Source organism: Hemitrygon akajei, chromosome 11, assembly GCF_048418815.1.
Source record: "Hemitrygon akajei chromosome 11, sHemAka1.3, whole genome shotgun sequence".
NCBI classification, from domain to species: domain Eukaryota; kingdom Metazoa; phylum Chordata; class Chondrichthyes; order Myliobatiformes; family Dasyatidae; genus Hemitrygon; species Hemitrygon akajei.
The window spans coordinates 86,761,868-86,784,697 of NC_133134.1; the positions used below are offsets into that span (position 1 = coordinate 86,761,868).

At 44.6% G+C, this 22,830-nt stretch overlaps 1 protein-coding gene across 3 annotated transcripts in view; it reads left to right on the forward strand.

The window, feature by feature from the left end:
- The window catches only part of LOC140735812 (uncharacterized), a 93,231-nt gene that overhangs the window by 29,037 nt on the left and 41,364 nt on the right, over positions 1–22,830 (forward strand). For 2 of the 3 annotated variants that reach the window (XM_073061310.1, XM_073061311.1), the window contains 5 exons: positions 1,623–1,751; positions 7,677–7,798; positions 9,465–9,584; positions 15,290–15,396; positions 17,834–17,982. In XM_073061310.1, coding sequence (XP_072917411.1) covers positions 1,623–1,751; positions 7,677–7,798; positions 9,465–9,584; positions 15,290–15,396; positions 17,834–17,982 — 627 coding nt within the window. The remainder of the gene's footprint in view (positions 1–1,622; positions 1,752–7,676; positions 7,799–9,464; positions 9,585–15,289; positions 15,397–17,833; positions 17,983–22,830) is intronic. The other variant, XM_073061312.1, reaches the window with a different exon arrangement.

The window sequence follows — 22,830 nt, forward strand, 5'->3', positions numbered from 1 at the left end:
AGTTTCCTCTCATGTTCCTTTTTAAATCCCAACTCTTGTACTCAGTGCAAACACGAGGAAATCTGCAGATGCTGTAAATTCAAGCAACACAATGCAGCATTTATAGGAAGAAGCACTGTCGATGTTTCGGGCCGAGACCCTTCATCAGGACTGTACTCAGTGCGCTTATTTATCAAGGCTGAGGTGCCAAAAGTTCACTTTATCAGCCCATCTACCTACGATGCTACTTTCAAGGAATTACGGACCTGTATTCCCAAATACCTTTGTTCTACTGCACACCACAGTGCCCTGCCTTTCACTGTGTATGTCCTACCCTGGTTTGTCCTCCCAAAGTGCAACACCTCACACTTAATGATCCATCTTGTATTAGTGCAGCAGCCTTAGGACACAGAGTCAGCCTTAGGACAGACAGCAAGTAGTAGCAGCCAGTGACCACAACTTCGGTCCTGACCTCTGATGCTGCCTGTGTGGAGCCAATACACCTCCTATAACTGTGTGGGGTTCACACACGTCTGCATTAAAATCCAACTACCACTTCTCAGCCCATTCTTGTAAATCTACTTTGCACTCTATTTTCCAGCTTAATGACATCTTTCCTAAAACATGTGCAATTCTAACCGCATAGCTATGGCAGTTGGGAGATAAAGGAACTGCATTAGGTACCATTAAACAAAGAGTAGTACTCTACTCTAGGGCTGGCTATGACTGGAGGGCAGGAATACAGTGTAGGGAAGTGTATGATAATGCACTTTGGTAGAAGGAATAAAGGCATAGGCTGTTTTCTAATCAGGGAGCAAATTCAGAAATCGGAGGTACAAAGGGACTTGGAACCTTTGTGCAGGATTCCCTAAAGGCTAACTTGCAGGTTGAGTAAGCGGTAAGGAAGGCAAATGCAATGTTAACAATAATTTCAAGAGAACTAGAATATAAGAGCAAAATGTGATGCTGAGGCTTTGTAAGGCATTGGTCAGATCACACGAAGTATTGTGAGCAGTTTTGGGCCCCTTATTTAAGAAGGGGTGTGCTGGCATTGGAGAGGGTCCAAAGGAGGTTCACAAGAATGATTTTGGGATTGAAAGGGTTACCGTATGAAGAGCCTTTGATGGCTCTGGGTCTGTACTCACTGGAACTTAGAAGACTGGGGAGGGGATCTCATTGAAATTTATTGAATATTGAAAGGCATAGGTAGAGTAGTTTTGGAAAGTATGTTTCCTATAGTGGGGGAGTCTGGGACCAAAGGGCACAACCTCAGAATAGAGACATCCCTTTAGAACAGAAATAAGGTGGAGTTTGTTTAGACGGAGTGTGTTGAATCTGTGGAATTCATTGCCATGGATGCCTGCGGAGGCCAAGTCATTGGGTATGTTTAAAGCGGAGGTTGATAATTTCTTGATTAGTAAGGGCATCAAAGGTTACAGGGAGGAGGCTGGAGAATGGGATTGAGAGGGATAACAAATCAGCCATGATTGAATGGTGGAACAGGCTTGATAAGCCAAATGACCTAATTCTGCTCCTACAGTGCGTTTTATGGTGTTATGTAGCTTCTCTTGAGACACATTGATAGTGTTTCTGAATTAACATGGTGTTCCAAAAGTAAAAGGATGCTCCTCATCTCTCCTCAGGTTCCCTCGGAAATAGGAATGCACAGGGTCAGTGTTTCTGCAACATGGCCTTCGCTTACAGTCAGCTGGCAGAGCACGAGGAGACAGCTGAGAGTTACCTGCACGCACTGCAGGCTTTCAAAGACACCGGTGAGGGAGCATGAATACCACTACACCAAGGGGAGAATGTTGGAGGGTGGTGCAGTATTGATGTCAGATGGAACAGAGGAGCTGAGTGTGGTGTCTTACAGAGAACATGAGAGCAGGGTGCAATGTCTCAGAGACTGGATCTCACACAAAAAACTGGAGGAACCATGGAGGGGAATAAACGGTCAATGACTCAGGCCAAGTTCCTTCATTGGGACTGGAAATAAAGAGGAAAGAAGCCTGAATAACAAGTTGGGGAGGGGGAGTACAAGCTGGCAGGTGATAGGTGAGGGGAGATGAAAGGCAATCATGTAGAATGCTGGGTGAAAGAGGTAAAGGGCTCAAGAGGAAGGAATCTGATAGAGAGAGAGGAAAGTGGACTATGGGATGAAGGGAAGGAGGAGGAGCACCAGAGAGATTTGATGGGTAGGTGAGAAGAAAAGGGGTAAGAGGGGATCCTGAATGGGGAATGGAAAAAGAGAGGTGGGGGTGCAAATTACAAGAAATTGATGTTCATGCCATCAGGTTGGAAACAGAATATGAGGAGTTGGTCCTCCAGTTTGAGTTAAGCCTTGTTGAAACAGCAGAAGAAACGTGTCAGATAGACGTGTCCGAATGGAAATGGGAAGACTTGTTGAAATGAGTGGCCACCGGTAAATGCTGCCTTTTGTCCCGAACAGAATGAAGATGGTTGATGAAGCGGTCCCCCAATCTGCATCAGCATCTTCAGAGTCTCTTGTGCCTTGGAGAGAGGGTAGTTGGCAGGTTGATTGATCCAAATGTGTGAATGAAAGATAGAAGCAGGGAGTTGGTGCATGAAGGGACAGATAGGAAGAATGTACAGTTATTTTTCTACCAGGGTTCGGAATCAAAAAGATCTAAGGTGAGAAGGGAGAAATATATTGAGAACCTGAGCTGCAACTTTTTCACCCAGTACAGTATATGAACGAGCTGCCAGAAGAGGTAGAGACAGGTACAAGGACAGGAAAGATTTAGAAGTATATGGAGTAAATGTGGGCAGATGGGACTAGCTCAGATGGACATCTTGGTCAGCATGAACCAGTTGGACCAAAGGACCTGTTTCTGTGTTGTATATCTCTATGGGAATTTGAGGAGAAGGATTACTGTAAAATGGTCAGTGTGGACTCAGGGGGTTTTGTGCTGTGTGACCTCATGATTCCATGAACATCATGCAAGGTCAGTGGAAATACAGAAGCAATGTGCGACATCTGACCAAGACTAATACAAAGTGTTCTAAATGGGTTAATGCAGAAATGTCTAGAGTCTTAGGGGAATTACAAAAGCAGTATTCAACACACAGTCTCTTTGCCCCCCTGCCGTCAGGGAGAAGGAGCCACAGCATTAGAGCCAGTATTGTCAGGCTGGTTAACAGCTTCATCCCCTGGCTGTTAGACTCTTAACACCCTGCTACCACCCAGCACGTACTCTCCAACTCAGAGACACACTCTCATCCTACACTGGTCACTTTTCATCTTTTATTGCTGCTGCTTGTTATAATAGTGCCAGTAACATCATACTGTCATACATAAACACGTTCTTGATATTCCTTGCCCGTCTTTGTTGTGTACAGTTTTTCATTGAATTCTATTGTGTTTCTTTGTATTTACTGTGAATGCCTGCAAGAAAGTGAATCTCAGGGTAGTACATAGTGACATATATGTACTTGATTAAAAATTTACTTTGAACTTTAAGCATACACCTTCTACTTTATGTCACCCTGTTGATCTTCAGGCTATGCCACTCTGGGATTTGTGCTAATATTATTTTGTGATTGTCTGTGCTGTGTGTGACTCTATGCACCATGGCCCCAGAAGAACAATGTTTTGTTTAGCCGTACACTTGTGTATGGTTGAATGCAGTAAACTTGAACCTGAACTTGAAAATCTCAGAGACAATCCTGGAGCACACACAATGTCTCACAGTGAATTAAATAATGTCTTGGGAGTATACTGGAGAAATGTGCAGAGGAATTAGAGGCCAGTATACCTGCAACAGTAGACATGGCAGATTAAAGGCAAATGGAAATGGGTGGCAAGGTAGTATAATGGTTAGCTTAACACTTTACAGTGCCAAAGATCAGAAGATCAGGGTTACTTTATTGTCACCAAACAATTGATACTAAAGCGTACAATCATCACAGCGATATTTGATTCTGCACCTTTGCGCTCCCTGAAGTACAAATCGAAGTAAATATAATAAAAATTTGAACTATAAGTCATAATTAGAAAATAGAAAAGGGGAAGTAAGGTAGTGCAAGTCAGGTCCGGATATTTGGAAGGTACGGCCCAGATCCGGATCAGGATCCGTTCAGCAGTCTTATCACAGTTGGAAAGAAGCTGTTCCCAAATCTGGCCGTACGAATCTTGAAGCTCCTGAACCTTCCCCTGGAGGGAAGTGGGACAAAAAGTGTGTTGGCTGGGTGGGTCATGTCCTTGATTATCCTGGCAGCACTGCTCCGACAGCATGCAGTGTAAAGTGAGTCCAAGGATGGAAGATTGGTTTGTGTGATGTGCTGGGCTAGGTTCACGATCTTCTGCAGCTTCTTCCGGTCTTGGACAGGACAACTTCCATACCAGGTTGTGATGCACCCTAGAAGAATGCTTTCTATGGTGCATCCATAAAAATTAGTGAGGGTTTTAGGGGACAGGCCAAATTTCTTCAGCTTTCTCAGGAAGTAAAGGCGCTGGTGGGCCTTCTTGGCAATGGACTCTGCTTGGTTAGACCAAGTCAAGTCATTTGTGATATTCACCCTGAGGAACTTAAAGCTTTTGACCTGTTCCATCTGCGCACCACCGATGTAGATGAGGTCGTGTGGTCCGCTACTCTTTCTGAAGTCAACAACCAATTCCTTCGTCTTGCTGACGTTGAGGGATAGGTTATTGTCTTCACACCATGCCACCAGGTTCTTAATTTCCTCTCTGTACTCAGACTCATCATTACCCAAGATGCGGCCTACAATTGTGGTGTCATCAGCAAACTTATATATTGAGTTCGATGGAAACTTGGCTATGCAATCATGGGTGTACAGTGAGTACAGCAGGGGGCTGAGTACACAGCCTTGTGGGGCACCGGTGCTCAGAGTGATTGTAGAGGAGAGCTTGTCCCCTATTTTTACAGCCTGGGTCCTGTCTGTGAGGAAGTTGAAGATCCAGCTGCAGATCTGAGTGCTAAGACCCAGGTCCAGAGCTTAGGAATCAGTTTATTTGGAATGATGGTATTAAAGGAAGAGCTATAGTCGATGAAAAGGAGCCTTACATATGAGTCTTTATTCTCCAGGTGTTCTAAGGAGGAATGTAGCGCCAGAGAGATGGCATCTGCCATTGACCTGTTGCTCCAGTAGGCGAATTGCAAAGCGTCGAGGTTGACCGGTAGGTTATGGTTGATGTGTGCCATAACCAATCGCTCGAAGCACTTCATAGCAATTGATGTCAGAGCCACAGTTCGATAGTCACTCAGGCATGCCACCTTGCTTTTCTTCAGCAATGGGATTATCGTTTCCTTCTTAAAACACGAGGGGATCTTAGACTGAAGCACGGAGCAGTTGAAGATGTCAGCAAACACTCCAGCTAGCTCGCTTGCACAGGCCCGGAGAACCCGTCGCGGGACGCCATCTGGGCCTGTTGCCTTGCTTGGATTTATCTTCAGGAAGGCTCTTCTATCGTCTTCCTCGGTAACGATGAATCTCGATGCCACCAGGTCCGGTTCATCCGGAGGGGGCGGGACGCTCCTCTTCTGTTCGAATCTTGAGTAGAATACGTTAAGTTTGTCAGGAAGAGAAGCGTACAGTTATTGATAATCTCAGCCTTTTCTTTGTGCCCAGTGATCTCATGTAGACCCAGCCATAGTCTACTGGCATCCCTCTAGTTAGCCTGGGCTTCCATCTTGGCTTGATATTGCCTCTTGGCACCCTTAATGGTTTTCCGGAGTTCTATTCCTGTTGCTATATATAAGGACTTTGTATGTGGCTGCAGGGGTTTCCTCTGGGTGCTGTGGTTTCCTCCCACATTCCAAGAACGTACAGGTTAGGCTTGGTAAATTGTGGGTATGCTGTGTTGGTGCCAGAAGTGTGGTGACACTTTCAGGCTGGACTTGGTTGGTAATTGATGCATTTCACTGCATGTTTTGCTGCTTCAGTGTAGGTGTGACAAATAAAGCTAACCTTTATCTTTACACTGCTAAATGCAGGGTGGTGTACTTCAAGTGTCTAATAAGGATAGGATGTACACAGTGTGTATCAGGACCCTAGGCAGTACTGAGGAATAGTAAGACCTTGGTCCAAGAACCTCTGAAGATGGCAGCACAGGTTGATGCAGTGATGAAGAGAGCATACAAGATACTTCATTAGCTGGGGCACAGAATACAGGAGCAGGGAGGTTATGGTCCAACTTTATAAACCATTGGGCAGGCCACAGCTGGAGCACTGTGTGCAGTTCTGGAAACCAGACTATAGGAGGCGTGTGTCTCCACTGGAGAGGGTACAGAGGAGATTCCCCAGGACATTGCCTGGGACAGAGTGATTCAGTTACAAGGAGAGATAGGAGAGGTTGTGTCTATTTTCCTTCAAGTTCAAGAGGCTGGATGGGATCTGAAAATATGTACAATATGATAAGGTGTATAGACTGGGCAGGTGGTGAGAAACTTTTCTCCATGGCAGAGATGTCTAAGACCAGAGGGCATGGGTTTAAGCGGAAAATAATAACTTTAGAGGAGATCTGCATAGAAATTTAATATCCCCCGGAGGTAGGGTTGGAATCTGGAACACACTGCCTGAGGGGGTGGTAGAGGCAGAATCACAGAGGTAGAGAGAGCTGGGAACTGAGGGCTGATCAAATAAGGGTTCTTGATGGTCAATTGGACATGATGGGCCAAAGAGCCTTTGCTCTGTGTCATGTGGCCTACAATGACAAGGAGGTGCAAGTAACAGCTATCTACTTTTTCATACCATGAACCCCTATCATTAACCAAGGGCTCTGTGGACCCCAGGTTCTGAACCCCTGATTTAGTGGAAAATAGTGTTAGAACAGTACAGTACAGCCTTTCATCCCACAATAATTAAACTAGTAATGAAATGGCTAATTAAGTAATCCCTTCTGCCCACATATACCTCCATTCTCAGTGTATGTTTCTAAGAACCTCTTAAACATCATCATCGTACTTCCTGTACCACCACCCCTGGCCTTGCATTACAGAACCTTCCGTGCTCTGTATAAAAAGTTAGATGTATTTCTTTATACGGAGCATCATTTGGATATTACCTATGCATCTATTAAGAGTGGCATGTGCTTTAAAAAATGACACAGATAAAGGTCAAGCAAAGTAAAAGGTAGTAGAGACAGAGACCAAGTGGCTAGCACTTTCAAAGTACCAGCATGGAGAAGTGTTGTAAACCTACCACCACGCATCTGTTAGGATGATTCCCTAGTACAATGAGATAGACTCTTGCACTCACAATCTACCTTGTTATAATTTTGCACCTTATTGTCTGTCTGCACTGCACTTTCTCTGTAACTGCTGCACTTCATTCTGCATTTTCCCTAATACTAACTCAATGCACTGTTATAATAAGAACATAAGAAATAGGAGCAGGAGACGGCCATCTGGCCTATCGAGCGCTCCGCCATTCAGTAAGATCATGGCTGATCTGGCCATGGACTCATCTCCACCTACCTGCCTTTTCCCCATAACCATTAATTCCCTGACTATGCAAAAATCTACCCAATAATGAAATGATCTGTATGGGTGACATGCAAGACAAAAGTTCTTCACTGCACATGTGGCAATAAAAAAACAAATCAGACCTTTGGGTGTTGTGAGCACAGGGCAGATGAGGAGCAGGTCTGATAATGGCTTTGATATAGTTACTTCCATAATTTATTGCTTCCCTTTCCCCTCTTGTTCCAAGTGCAGGTGATTTTCATGGACAGTGGCAGGCTTGTGAAGGCTTGGGGGCTGCTAAGTTCCGCCTGGGAGACCCTGAGAAGGCCACACACTACTACAAACAGGCTTTATCTGCTCTGGCCAAGTCGCAGGTACCTGCATTGCTTACTTAAAATCTAGCACTCTCCAAGTTCTGATGACTCAAGGTAAATCTCAAGTTCAAGTTTATTGCTAAAACCAGGTTTATTGTCATGAGCACACATCCGCAAGGTATAAATGCCATGAATATTTGCCTTTTGCAGCAGCAGCACCGTACATTAAAGACATAACATAGATCACATAAACTTAAATTGACTTAAATTAGCATATACATTCAGAACTTACACAAAACAACAATAAACTTAGCAACATTCTTACATAGAACATAGAACTCCACTGTTCAGTACAGGCATGTTGTTGTTTTGATCCATCTAATTTTTCCCTCCTACACGGCCCTTCATTTTCCTAACATCCATGTGCCTTTCTGAGAGTTTCTTAAAGTGCATATTGAGGGGAATATAGTCCAGGAATTAAGGTTTTTCACATGGGTTCAAGAGCCCGATGGCAGTGGAGAGTGGGGAAGAAACTGCTGTTGAACAATGAGGTGTGGGTCTTCAGGCTTCTGAACCTCCTGCTCGATGGCTGCATCAAGAAGAGGGCATGGCTTGGATGATGGATATAATGACGATGAGAGCATGATCGAGATGGGGGATGGTGTCCCTGAGGATGGATGACAATGAGATCACACCCCAGATGGTGAGGGTCCCTACTGATGGAATTGGTGATGAATCTCCCTTGGAATGGTACTGAGGAATAAGGAGCAGGAAGATCCTGGATCTTCTTCATATTCTCACCCTTTAGATCACATATGGGCCTTCAGCAAGTACAGTAGCATGGTTAGTAGAGCCATTAGCTTCTCGGGTGGCCCAGGTTCAATCCTGACCCTCTGTACTGTCTCTCTGGAGCTTGTGTGACCCTCCCTCACATTAGTGCGATAATTGCTCACTGTAAGTTTCCTCCTCGTATACATTACAGAACGTGGAACAGTACAGCACAGGGGAAGGACCCTTCAGCCCACCAAGTCTGTGTTGAACACCATGCACAGTCTCTTCTGCCTGTACGTGATCAATACCACTCCATTCCCTGAATGTTCAGATGTCTGTGCAATGGCCTCTTTGATATCACTGTCGTAGCGTTGCAGTTAGGTCAATGCTTTACAGCAGCAGTGATCAGCGATTGGGGTTCATTTCCTGCTGCAGTCTGTAAGGAGTTTGGGTTTCCTCGGATGCTCAGGTTTCTCCCATATTCCAAAGACAGACAGGTTACAGTTAGTAAGTTTGGGACATGCTATGTTTGTGCTGGAAGCACAGGGACATTTGTGGCCTGTCCCCAGCACATATTCGGACTGTGTTGGCCATTGACGTAAGACTGATGCATTGCACTGTATTAAAGGACTAAAATCAAAGTCAAGTTTATAGTCAGATACAGAGTCCATTGTACAGGTACAATTAAAAACTTACTTGCAGCAGCATCACAAGCACATAGCATCAGATGCACAACATTCACAAGAAAATCATAAATTTTACACAATTCTAACAAGAAAGAACACAATTAGACTAAAGTCTATTGTAGTGCAGTGGTCAGATTTGGATGCAACTGTGAGGACAAGTCAGTCTGTTGTAGATTATCTCTGAAGTAATGCAGATCAGATTTTTGTGAATCAAAGCCTCTGACACATGACATTAATGCTGGTTCTCCTCTGTGGCTCATCTCTTCCAGGAACCCACTGGCTCAGCACAGGAAAGGATCGTGAACAAGTTGGCAGATGCCATACAGTATAAACTGTCTCTGAACAGTGCTTTCCCCCACACCGGGGGCATCCGTCCTGCTATGCCTTTGGTAAGTGATTCACACAGACTATACTAGTTGTGCATATCCATTCAACACTGTGCCTCCATCTTTGATAAGTGGTTGACACCAGCTGACTATCTACCCTATCTATGCATCTCATAACTTTATTTTCTTCTATCAGCCCTCAGATATAAGCCCACGGAAATATAAGCCATCCTACCCCTCATCACTGTAATATCTCCCCTCAGTCTCTGATGCACCAGAGAAAATCATCCAGCCTCTCATTATAGCTGATGCTCTGTAATCCAGGCAACATCCTAGATGAAAATGTAGATGGGTTTGTGGATAATACCAAGACTAGTGGAGTTGTGGATAGCGTAGAAGATTGGTGAAGAATACGGCATGATATAGATCAGTTGCAGGTATGGGCAGAGAAGTGGCAGATGGAGTTTAACCCAGATAAGTGTGACGTGTTGCACTTTGGTGGGGCAAATGCAAAGAGACATTACACTGTTACTTAACAGTGTTGCTGAGCAGAGAGATCTTGGGATCCAAATTCATAGCTCCTTGAAAGCGGCTACACAGGTCAAAAAGGTGGTTAAGAGGCCTCGTGGAATGCTTGCTTTCAATAGTCAAGGCATTGAGTTCAAAAGCCAAAAGCTTATGTTGCAACTCTATAAAACTCCAGTTAGGCCACATCTGGTTAAATGCGTATAGCTCTGGTTGTCCCACTATAGGAAAGATGTTGAGGCTTTGGAGAGGGTGCAGAAGGAATTGCCCTTCTGGGATTTAGAGGGCATGTATTGTCATGAGAGGCTGGGTAAACTTGGATGTTTTCTCTGGAGAGACGGAGGCTGAGGGGAGATCTGTTAGAGGTTTATAAGATTATGAGAGGCATAGATAGAGTAGACAGGGAATATCTGCTTCCCATGGTTGAAATATCTAATACCAGAGGTGCATTGAAGGTGAGAGGGGGTAGATTTGAGGGGGATTTTACTCAGAGAGTGGTGGATGTCTGGAATGAACTAACTGGTATGGTGGTAAAAGCAAATACATTAGATCAGGGGTGGCCAACCTTTTACCTTCCATGTGTCAATTTTTTCACGCACAAGTTCAGATGCTCCATACAACTCTTATACCTCCATTCAATTCTTGTAGAAATATGTTAATATAGACATATTTAGCATTTTTACATGATATATTGATTTAATATAAAAACAAGATAACATGACTTACCTTAATATATTTTGTCTTCTTTTGATTTCTTCCTTTTTCTTAATCACATATTCTTTCTGTAACTCAGACCCAAGCACTAGCTTCAGTTTTCCTTCTATTTCAGTCTGATGTTGTCTTTTATAGTGTCTATTAAGATTATGTCTTCTATTATGTGAGAAAGACTTTTCACAAACAATGCATAGCGGTTTTCCTGACAGACCTGCTATAAATAAGAACTCATTTTTCCACTGTTCAATGCGCCACTTCAAATCATCCAATGCGCCACTTTTGGCGCATGCGCCATAGGTTGGCCATCCCTGCATTAGATGCTTCTAAGAGACGTTTAGGCACATGGATATAAGGAAGCTGGAAGGATATGGACATTGTGTAGGGAGGAGGGATTAATGGTTGGGGATTTTTGATTTGCACTTTAGCTGGTTCACACAACATTGTGAACCGAAGGGCCTGTTCCTGTGCTGTACTGTTCTTTGTTCTTCGAAACCTCTTGTACACCCTCTGCAAAGCTTCCACATCCTTAGGGTAATGGGGCGACCTGTACTGCACACAATATTCCAAGTCCGGCTTAACTCAATTTTTATCAGAACTTTCATCACCAAGTTCGTCATGATCACCTGCATAGTGACTTCCTGGATCTTATATTCTGCTCCTACAGATGAAGGCACGTATGCAATATGGCTTCTCCAGGACATATCCTCTAATCTAGACAGCATCGTGGTAAACCTATTCTGCACCCTCTCAAAGCCTCTATATTCCCCCACAGCAGAGCTGCGCAGAATTTTGCAAGTGTGTGAGAGTGAGAGACAGAGAGGTAGATAGGTAGCTATCTGCACACAGAGGATAGGAGGTACAGGTATAAGGAACCATCTTCCAGAGGAAGAAATTCTGCAGATGCTGAAAATCCAGAGCAACACACACAAAATACTGTCGGAACTCAGCAGGCAGAAATGAATAAACAATCAATGTTTCAGGCCAAGACTCTTGATCAGGACTTGAAAGAAATCGGGATGAAGCCAGAGGAAGAAGAAGGTGCAAGGAGGGAAAGGAGTACTGGATTATATTTCAAGGTAGTGTTTGAGTTTTTCAGGTTGGTTCAAGAACCTCATGGAAGTGGGGAAGAGGCAATCATTGAACCTTGAGGTTAGACCTTCAGGTTCCTGTACTTCCTGTCTGATGGCAGCATCAAGAAAAGGGCCTGGTCCAGATGGTGGGGGTCCCTGATGATGGATGTCACCTTTCTAAGACATCACTTGTCTTGTGGAATTCCTCGATGGTAGGGAGAGATGTACCCATGATGGAACTCACTGTATCCTCTTATGTTCCTGTGCTTTAGAGTTCCTTCAGCAGGTCATGAAACAACCAGTCAGAATGCTTTCCGCTGTACCTCAGTAGAAGTTTTAAACACAAAATATTCTGCAGATGCTCGAAATCTAGAGCAACGTATTCAAAACACTGGAGGAACTCAGCTGGTGAGGTGGCATCAATGGAGGGGAATGAGCAGTCAATGTTTCGTCTCAAGACCCTTCATCAGAAATCTAAAGGAAGGTTGAAGAAGCCAGAGATAGAACATAGAATAGTACAGCACAGTATGATGAATCTCCTTAAACTTCTAAGGAAGTAGAGATGCTGGCATCCTTTCTTCATGGTTACATCAATGTGCTGGGCCTAGAATAGATCCTTAAGAGGTGACACCCAGGAACTTGAAGCTGCTCACTCTCCCCTACAGAAGCCCTTACAATCTTTATGGTTCTTGCCAGATTAATCTCACATATCATCTTACTTAAGTTTAATAATTCCTTGCTTCTGCTTTGACAGATTCTGAAATGCTCCTAAACCTCAGGCACTTGCTATTTTTGGTAATGTTAAAAGCCTCTTGATTTAATCACTACTTTCTAACTCTCAGCATCACAGTCAGACTACTTTTCCTAATGGGTTTTTGTGCCTTGGAGAGATTATTTTCAGATTCGTGAATCATGAATTATTTCCATTGCCTATCCATATTGCTTTTTTTAACGAATTTTCACAATGTCCACAGCCAACTTTTCCCTTAGACCTTGGTCGTTTCGCAATTACGTTTTATGGTACCTGCAACCCGGATTCAATTCCAGCCGCTGCATGTAAGGAGTTTGCACGTTCTCCCTGTGACCATGCAGGTTTCCTTTAGGTGCTCCGGTTTCCTCCCACAGTCCAAAGACGTACTGGTTGGTCAGTGTAAACTGTCCCATGATTAGGTTAGGATTAAATCAGAGGATTGATGGGCAGCATAGCTGGAAGGGCTGGAAGGGCCTATGCTGTGCTGTATTTCAATAAATTTTAAAAAAAATTAAAAATAAATATAGGCAAAGTAAAGTTCTATCATAACTCCCTTCTACAATAAAACAAGATCACAGGTAGCCTTTGTATGGCATAGCACTGTAGAACATGGAAACAAGTTCATGCCAACCACCAGCCAACCATTTACACTGATCCCCATCTTATATTCCCCACATTTCCATCAACTCCCCCCGATTCTACTCCTCACCCACATACCAGGGGAGAAATTTACAGAGGCCAGTTAACCTATCAACCTCATATGTTGTCAGGATGTGAGAGGGAATGGGAGCACCTGGGAAAACCGATGAGGGCACAGGGGGGATGTGCAGACTCTGTACACAGGTAGGCAATACCAGAGGTTGGGATCGAACATTAGTTCATTGGTTCCTTAGTACATTGTACGCATTCCATTAATTTGTTGTCCATCTTATTAATATTCCTGACTCATCAATCTGTGTCCTTGCTACAAACGTAGCTACACAGCTCCCATGCCTTCTGCCAATAAACCATGAATCGGACTTGCAGCATTCCACATTAACAATGTCCAACAGGGTCTTTCAATCACAAGAAAAGTAACTAAGGCGATCACTCGCTGTTAGACATCACATCGCCTTCATGCACCGACTCCTCCGATGCCTCTCTGACACAGGCAGCAACACGATTCACACAAAGTCCAGATTCTTCAGTTTCTCCACCAACTAGCAACTTGCTGATGGATTTAAATTCTTAATGTCCAGCTGGGTCTTGGATCATAAAAAAAGTTTAAAAAAAGACAATAACACCTTTGATTGACCCTGTAGAAACTGCTGCAACCAAGCACACCACCGTCTTATCAGAATCCTGGAAATCCCTTCCCCTACCACCTCCCTAATGCACATGCTCAGGACAGACCTGACGAAACGGAGAGATATCGGGATGGAGCAGGAAATGGGACTGAATATCAGTAATGCAACATGGCAACAAGGCCATTCAGCCCGATATGTCCATGCCCACCAAGCTAGTCCCATTTGGCCCCATATCCCTCTAAACTTTTTTTTAATGCATCTACTGATACAAATACCTTTTGAATGTTGTTATTGTTCCTGCCACAACTATCTTCCATCTCATTGGAGATCATTCCATCTACGCACCACCCTCTGAGTGAAGTTGATCTTTGAGTCCCTTTTAAATCTTTCACCTTTCACTTATGCCCTCACAATCTCTGGAGGAAAGAATGTGTACAATCTTATTGTCCATACCCCTCCACAAGGTCACCTATTAATGTGCCAAGGCATAAAGTCCCAGCCTGCCCAACTTCTCCCTGCAACTCAGGCCTTCAAGTCCTGGCAGCATCTTCATAAATCTCTGCACCCTCGAACTGCTGCAGTCCTTGAGGTGTGGGTACACCCACACTGTAGGGAGAGTTCCAGCACTTTGACCCAATGACAATGAAGGAACGGTAACATATTTCCACATTAGGATATTCTCATTATTACATCTGCTATTTGGGAGCCAGTAAATAACTCCATTCAATCTTTTCTATTCTCACCGTTTCTTAGCTCCACCCAAACTCATTGCACTGTAGTTCTACCATCTCACATTCCAGGTATCAGTCACCCTCTGTGTGAAACATTTATCCCTCAGATTCCCTTTAAAACTCCGTCCTCTCATCCTCTCATCTTTGTCCTCTTGTTTTCGATACCCTTACCACGGGGAAAAGATTCTGACTATCTACCCTGTCTGTGGCTCTCATAATTTTATATTTACACAAGAACATAAGAAATTAGAGCAGGACTTGGCCATCTGGCCTATCATGAATGCTAAGGATCCTGCGTATGAAGCAATCCTGATAAATACTGTATCTCTGACGGGTGGAAGGGATACCCCGATGATCCCCTCAGCAGTCCTTGCTTTCAGATGCTTGACAATACCTGTACTTGTCAGTAATGCAGTTAGTTGGGACACTCTCAAAGGTGCTCCTGTAAAAATTGGTTAAAATGGGGGTGGGGAGCCTCACTAGCCCCGTAGTGGAAATGCCGTACGGGATCTCTTGACTAAAGAAATGGTGTTGAGGGATCAGGTGAGATCGTCCATTACATGCACTCCCGGAAATTTCCCAATTACATTCTCTCAAAGCAGCAATGTTATAACTTCAGTGTTGTACACATTTTTTTTAGTATTTCTGATTTTTCTGATTTGATTTCCTTCTAACAATCTGCTCCTCACAGAAGTATTTACCTGGAAATAGCCTGCGAACAAACCCATTGAGAGGTCCAGTCCCTGTGACGCATGGATGTAGAAAAGGTCAGGAATGTCATCGAAAACAAGTTCTTCAGTAAGTGGGAGAGGTTTTACTGTAACTGGACGAAGCTGCCTCCCACAGGAATGTAGGAAATTGGGATTAGCTGGGAGGGAAGCTTTTAAAAAATAACAGAAGGCAACTAATAAAGCAATAAGAAGAGGTTTAAGGTGAAAAGGGAGGGATTTAACAAGAACCTGGGGGAGAACAATTTGAACCAGAGGGTGGTCAGTAAATGGAATGAGCTACCAGAGGAAATGGTTGGGGCAGGTACAATTGAAAGCCTATCAATTAAGAAGTACTTGGATAGGTGGGCACCATGGTTGGCATGGATTGCTTGGGCCGAAGGGCCTGTACTGGTGCTGTATATGACTCTATAATCACACTTCCCCATCTCCATATTGCTCACCTTTGTCTCTATACCTCCGTATCTCCAAATCCCTTGTACCTAACTCATAATCTTCAGGCACACATCTTCCTCCTGCTTCAGGTATCCCAACATCCCAAGACTGCACACACATCTTCTCTCCAATTCACAACCCATCCCCCTTCCCCACACCAACGTTCCGCTATATTTTAAAACATAGAGACCAGGAATCCTATTTAAACAAATTGTGACGGGTCACTCACTGCAGCCTCTAATTCCCTCCTTTTCTCAACACTCTTGATCCTCAGCATTAAGTATATCTCTGTCTTCTCAGAATGCACTTATTAATTAATTTTATAAAATACTGCACGTTAACAGACTCTTCCAGCCCAATGAGCCCACACCACCCAATTACAGCCATGTGACCAATTAACCTACTAACCCATGTCTTTGGAAACTGTTGCACCCAGAGGTTCAAAGTTCAAAGTAAATTTGTTACCAAAGTGCATACTGTATATGTCACCATATAAAACCCTGAGATTCATTTTCTTGCAGGCACTCACAGTACATCCAAGAATCAGAATAGAATCAATGAAAGATCGCACCCAACAGGGTGGACAAATGATCAGTGTGCAAGAGACGACAAACTGCAAATACGAAAGAAAAATAACAATAAATAAGCAATAAATACTGAGAAAATGAGATGGAGAGTCCTTAAAAATGAGTCCATAAGTTGTGGGAACAGTTTAGTGATGGGAGTGAGTGAAGTTAACTCCTCTGGTTCAAGAGCCTGATGATTGAGGGCTAATTACTGTTCCTGAACCTGGTTGCCCTGATGACTCTGCTTTCCTGCAACAGTGCTCCACGTAGATGTGCTCCATGGTGGGAAGGGTTTTACCCGTGACGGACTGGGCCATATCCATTACTTTTTTTAGGTCATGGTGAAAACGTTCAAACTCCTTACAGACAGTAACAGAACTAAACCCAGGTTCCTATGCCTTGTCTCAACTGCTTTCTGTCTGAGAGAATTTCACATCTCCAATCCAAATGGCATCCAAAGTCATGTCAAGTTGAGATCATTAGCACATGCATAAATACAGTGAGGTATGGGTACAATGAAACACTTGCTTGCAGCAGTATCACAAGCAAGGCACGACACACTATTTCTACCAGACAGTGAAGGGGTAAAAAAATGTGTAAAACAATACAGCGCCAAGAAAAACACTGACAAGTCCATGGCAGTGCATGAGGTGGTTCATAGTGCTGAGAGAGGGTTAGAATTGTGCAGGTCAGTTCAGGAACCTGATGGTTGAAGGGAAGTAGCTGTTTTTGAACCCGGTGATGTGGGACTTGAAGTTTCTGTACCTGCTGCCCGAACGTCACAGCAGGAAGATGGCACGATGTAGATGGGGGGCTCCCTTTGTATCCTTGGACAGTGGTTTCTAGGTCTCCAACACCTTCCCTGTGTTAACTTGGCTTGTGTTTGAATTTGAAACGATCTCACTGGAGCGTAGGAGAATGATAGACTTATACAAAATTATGAGGGATATAGTTAGGGGAAATGCAGGCTGGCTTTTTCCACTGAGGTTCGGTGAAACTAGAACTAGAGGAGATGGGTTAAGAGTGAAAGGTGAAATATTTCTGGGGAACCTGAGGGGGTACTGTTTCACTCAGAGCTGGTGCAAGTGTAGAATGAGCTGCCGGCAGATGTGCTAGAATCAGGATCAGATTTCATTTATGTCATGAGATTTGTTGTTTTGCGGTAGCAGTACATTACAACACATAATAAAAATATAATTACAATAAAAAGTATATATAAAAGATACATTAAATAAATAGTGGAAAAAAGAGGAGAAAGTACTGAGGAAGTGTTCATAAGTTCATTGTTCATTCAGAAATCTGATGGCAGAGGGGAAGAAGCTGTTCCTGAAACGTTGAGTGTGACTTTGATTACAACGTGTCAGAGAAGTTTTGATGAGAGGGATATGGAAGCGGGTCAATGGGACTAGGTAGAATAGTTCAACATGGACTAGATAGGCTGAAGGGCCTGTTTTTATGCTGTAGCCTCTATGATTCGATGACCTGTCACTCTGTGGTTGTACCCAGCAGGCCTGAGGAGGATCGAGGAGCTGTGAACCAGGCTGGCTCTCCGGAGAAGGGAGGAGAGACGAGAAATGGTTTCCAAGCATCCACCCAGGCAGATACCAGTTCTCCCGTAGCAGTAATTGTGCAGGCCCTCAGCTACAAACCTACAGGTACTGGGAAGGCCAGACAAAGTTATTTCTTTTGTTGCTGGATGAAATAAAGTCACTTATAGATCGGATTTTTGAAACTCACCTTCTTTTCCATGACACGGTTCTAGGTCAAGATTATTTTACAACTCAAATGCAGGTTAATTTTGCTTTATCACATGTACATCTAAACATACAGTGAAATGTGTAATTTGTGTTAATGATCCACACAATTTAAGTGTATTCTGAGGTCAGCCTACAAGTATCACCGTGCATTCTGATGCCAATATAGCATGCCCACAGTGCTCAGCAGAACACAACAACACAGAACACCATTAGCAACAAAAGAATAACAAATCACGCCCCATTCCTCCCCCTCCCCACCCTCGCACATACACAAGAAGGAATAAATGGATCATTTTTGGGAGCTAAGCATTGAATGGTGGGGTACTGCAGGATTTAATATTTGCCTCAGCTGTTCAGTGAACTGGAGGGAAATAACCACAATATTGCCAAGTCTTCTAATGAGTTCTCAGGTCTGACCCACTCACGTCAGCCCCTTCTCCTTGCGAGCCTTTTACACTTCCTGTCTTCAGTAAAACTTTATAGTGATGAGAAGAGGAAGTGGGGCAAAGAAATGATCTATCATATCTGCCAAAGGGAAAGCACAGTTTAAAACTGCCCAAACAAAATGCTGGAGGAAGTCAGCAGGTCATACCAACAGAGAAGAATAAACAGTTGATGTTTTGGGCCAAAACATCAACTGTTTATTGTCTTGATGTCTCAGCCCAAAATGTCAACAGTTTATTCCTCTCCAGAGACGCTGCCTGACCTGCTGAGTTCCTCCAGCATTTTGTGTGTTGTTACTCTGGATTTCCAGCATCTGCAGAATCTCTTGTGTTTTAAACTGACAAGTTCATTAGAAGATTCATCAATAGGAACAGAAACGTGTACCAGCTACAGTAAATGTTTCAGTTGCTATTCACCTTGCTGACTGGGCCTTAAATGAACCCTGTCTCAGTTATTCTGGAGCAGCAAGTGTCCAACATGAAATACTCAGCAGATGATGTCCTCATTTCACAACTCTTCTGTCTACCTTCTCACTCACCGGGGACTCCCATTCACTTACTGACCAGAGAACCCTTCAGATTTATTATCACCAAAGTACATTAGGATATTTGTTATTTTGTGGCAGCAATATAGCATAAAAATTACTATTGTGGTAGTGTTCATGAACCGTTCAGAATTTTGATGGTGCAATGGAAGAAGTTGACGTTTCGGGTCAAAATGTTAAGTGCATGCCTCCAAGCTGCTGTATCTCCTCAGCAATGGCAGTGATGAGAAGAGGGCATGTTCTGTGTGGTCAGGGTCCGTACTGATCGATTTCCCTGATGGTGTTCCGGGTCCATACTGATCGATTTCCCTGATGGTGGTCAGGGTCCGTACTGATCGATTTCCCTGATGGTGTTCTGGGTCCATACTGATTGATTTCCCTGATGGTGTTCCGGGTCCATACTGATCGATTTCCCTGAAGGTGGTCAGGGTCCGTACTGATTGATTTCCCTGATGGTGGTCGGGGTCCATACTGATCGATTTCCCTGAAGGTGGTCAGGGTCCGTACTGATTGATTTCCCTGATGGTGGTCTGATCGATTTCCCTGATGGTGTTCAGGGTCCGTACTGATCGATTTCCCTGATGGTGGTCAGGGTCCGTACTGATCGATTTCCCTGATGGTGGTCCTGGTCCGTACTGATCGATTTCCCTGATGGTGGTCGGGGTCCGTACTGATCGATTTCCCTGATGGTGGTCAGGGTCCGTACTGATCGATTTCCCTGATGGTGTTCAGGGTCCGTACTGATCGATTTCCCTGATGGTGGTCCTGGTCCGTACTGATCGATTTCCCTGATGGTGGTCAGGGTCCATACTGATCGATTTCCCTGATGGTGGTCGGAGTCCGTACTGATCGATTTCCCTGATGGTGGTCAGGGTCCGTACTGATCGATTTCCCTGATGGTGGTCCTGGTCCGTACTGATCGATTTCCCTGATGGTGGTCAGGGTCCGTACTGATCGATTTCCCTGATGGTGGTCAGGGTCCGTACTGATCGATTTCTCTGATGGTGGTCCTGGTCCGTACTGATCGATTTCCCTGATGGTGGTCAGGGTCCGTACTGATCGATTTCCCTGATGGTGGTCAGGGTCCGTACTGATCGATTTCCCTGATGGTGGTCAGGGTCCGTACTGATCGATTTCCCTGAAGGTGGTCAGGGTCCGTACTGATCGATTTCCCTGAAGGTGGTCGGGGTCCGTACTGATCGATTTCCCTGAAGGTGGTCCGGGTCCGTACTGATCGATTTCCCTGAAGGTGGTCCTGGTCCGTACTGATCGATTTCCCTGATAGTGGTCGGGGTCCGTACTGATCGATTTCCCTGATGGTGGTCGGGGTCCGTACTGATCGATTTCCCTGATGGTGGTCGGGGTCCGTACATCGATTTCCCTGATGGTGGTCGGGGTCCGTACTGATCGATTTCCCTGATGGTGGTCGGGGTCCGTACTGATCGATTTCCCTGATGGTGGTCTGATCGATTTCCCTGATGGTGGTCTGATCGATTTCCCTGATGGTGGTCGGGGTCCGTACTGATCGATTTCCCTGATGGTGGTCAGGGTCCGTACTGATCGATTTCCCTGATGGTGGTCAGGGTCCGTACTGATCGATTTCCCTGATGGTGGTCCTGGTCCATACTGATCGATTTCCCTGATGGTGGTCGGGGTCCGTACTGATCGATTTCCCTGATGGTGGTCTGATTGATTTCCCTGATGGTGTTCAGGGTCCGTACTGATCGATTTCCCTGATGGTGGTCAGGGTCCGTACTGATCGATTTCCCTGATGGTGGTCAGGGTCTGTACTGATCGATTTCCCTGATGGTGATCAGGGTCCGTACTGATCGATTTCCCTGATGGTGGTCGGGGTCCGTACTGATCGATTTCCCTGATGGTGGTCAGGGTCCGTACTGATCGATTTCCCTGATGGTGGTCAGGGTCCGTACTGATGGATTTCCCTGATGGTGGTCCTGGTCCATACTGATCGATTTCCCTGATGGTGGTCGGGGTCCGTACTGATCGATTTCCCTGATGGTGGTCTGATCGATTTCCCTGATGGTGTTCAGGGTCCGTACTGATCGATTTCCCTGATGGTGGTCCTGGTCCGTACTGATCGATTTCCCTGATGGTGGTCCTGGTCCGTACTGATAGATTTCCCTGATGGTGGTCGGGGTCCGTACTGATCGATTTCCCTGATGGTGGTCGGGGTCCGTACTGATCGATTTCCCTGATGGTGGTCGGGGTCTGTATTGATGGACACTGTGTTTTGAAGATAGTGGGCAGGAGTAGTGGGCTGGGTTGTGCCCATAATGAAACTGGCCGACTCTCAACCCTCTGCAGTCTCTTGTGATCCTGCACCTTGGAGCCTCTGTACCAGGCTGCAATACACCAGTCAATGCTGTCCATCGAACATCTGTAAACAATTGCTGAAGTCTGTCATGACATACTAATTCCCCTCAAGTTCCTGATGAGGTATAGCTCGTGGTGAACCTTCTTCATGATTGCATCAATGTGTTAAACACACTCACACGCAGGAACTTGAAACTGATTCCCTCTGAGGATGGGTGTGTGTCCTGACTTCCCCTTCCTGAAGTCCACAATTCCTTGGTATTGCTCCCGAAGTCTGTGTGCTCAGCTCACTGCTGACAAACAACTGTGTTGCAGGATCCAGCTCAAATTGTGTCATCAAGGTTGCGGAATGCACGACAGTGGTTGGCCTTATCAAGAACGGTGATGAGACAGATTATAGAGGGGAGGTGGAGAGGCTGGTGGATTGATGTAAGCCTGAATGTGGAGAAAACAAAGGAAATCGGTGTGGACTTCAGGAAGGTGCAGACAAACCATCTCCACCTGCAAATACATGACTCCTCCATAGAGAGAGTTAAGTGCACCAGAGTCCTGGGACTCTGACGGATGATCTCACCTGGTCTCTTAATATCACCCCCAGAACAAGAAGGCACAGCAGTAAGAAGATTGAGGCAAGCAAGGCTGCCAGCCCCCATCTTAACTGACAAGACAGCGTCCTGACAAGTTGCATCTCCATCTGGTATGGGAACAGTAGAGCATGGACTAGAAATCACTACCAAGGGCCATGAGAACAGCTGAGAGGATCATCTGGGTCTTCCTGCCATCCATCGGGGACACTTATTAGGAGTACTGCACAAGCAGGGAACTTAGTATTGTTAAGGATCCCACCCATCCATCCAGCATCCTCTTTGACTTTCTACCATCAGGCAGGAGACTCCGATGCATAAAAACAAGAACAGTCAGGATGAGAAACAGTTTCTTCCCCCAGGCTATTCAGCTTCTGAACTCCTGGCTACATCGTATTCAAAGTGTCACGAGATAATCTGTTCAGTACCTTACAATATTTGATATTGAGACACTTCAGTTTGTTATTTATGTGTGATTCATCTGTAAATTTTATCCTTGCCTTCATAAGTTATTGTGTATTACATGTACTACTGTGCTTTACATCCTGGTTTGAAGAAACGTTGTCTCATTTTTATATACATTATATGGTTATACATGTTATATACATGTATGTAGTTAAATGAAAAAAATTGACTTGACTTTACCTGCTTGAAAATGTGGGGCTATTAAAACAAAAACATAGCGTCTTAAAAGTTTGTTCTTCAAGGCAGTTAATCTCATCAACCATTCTAGTTAGACCCCCCCATCTATTACGTCAGTCACTGCGCTGTAAACACTTTAAACCACCATTTATAATGTTGTTTACATTGTAAGTACATCTTGTTATTTATGCATTTATT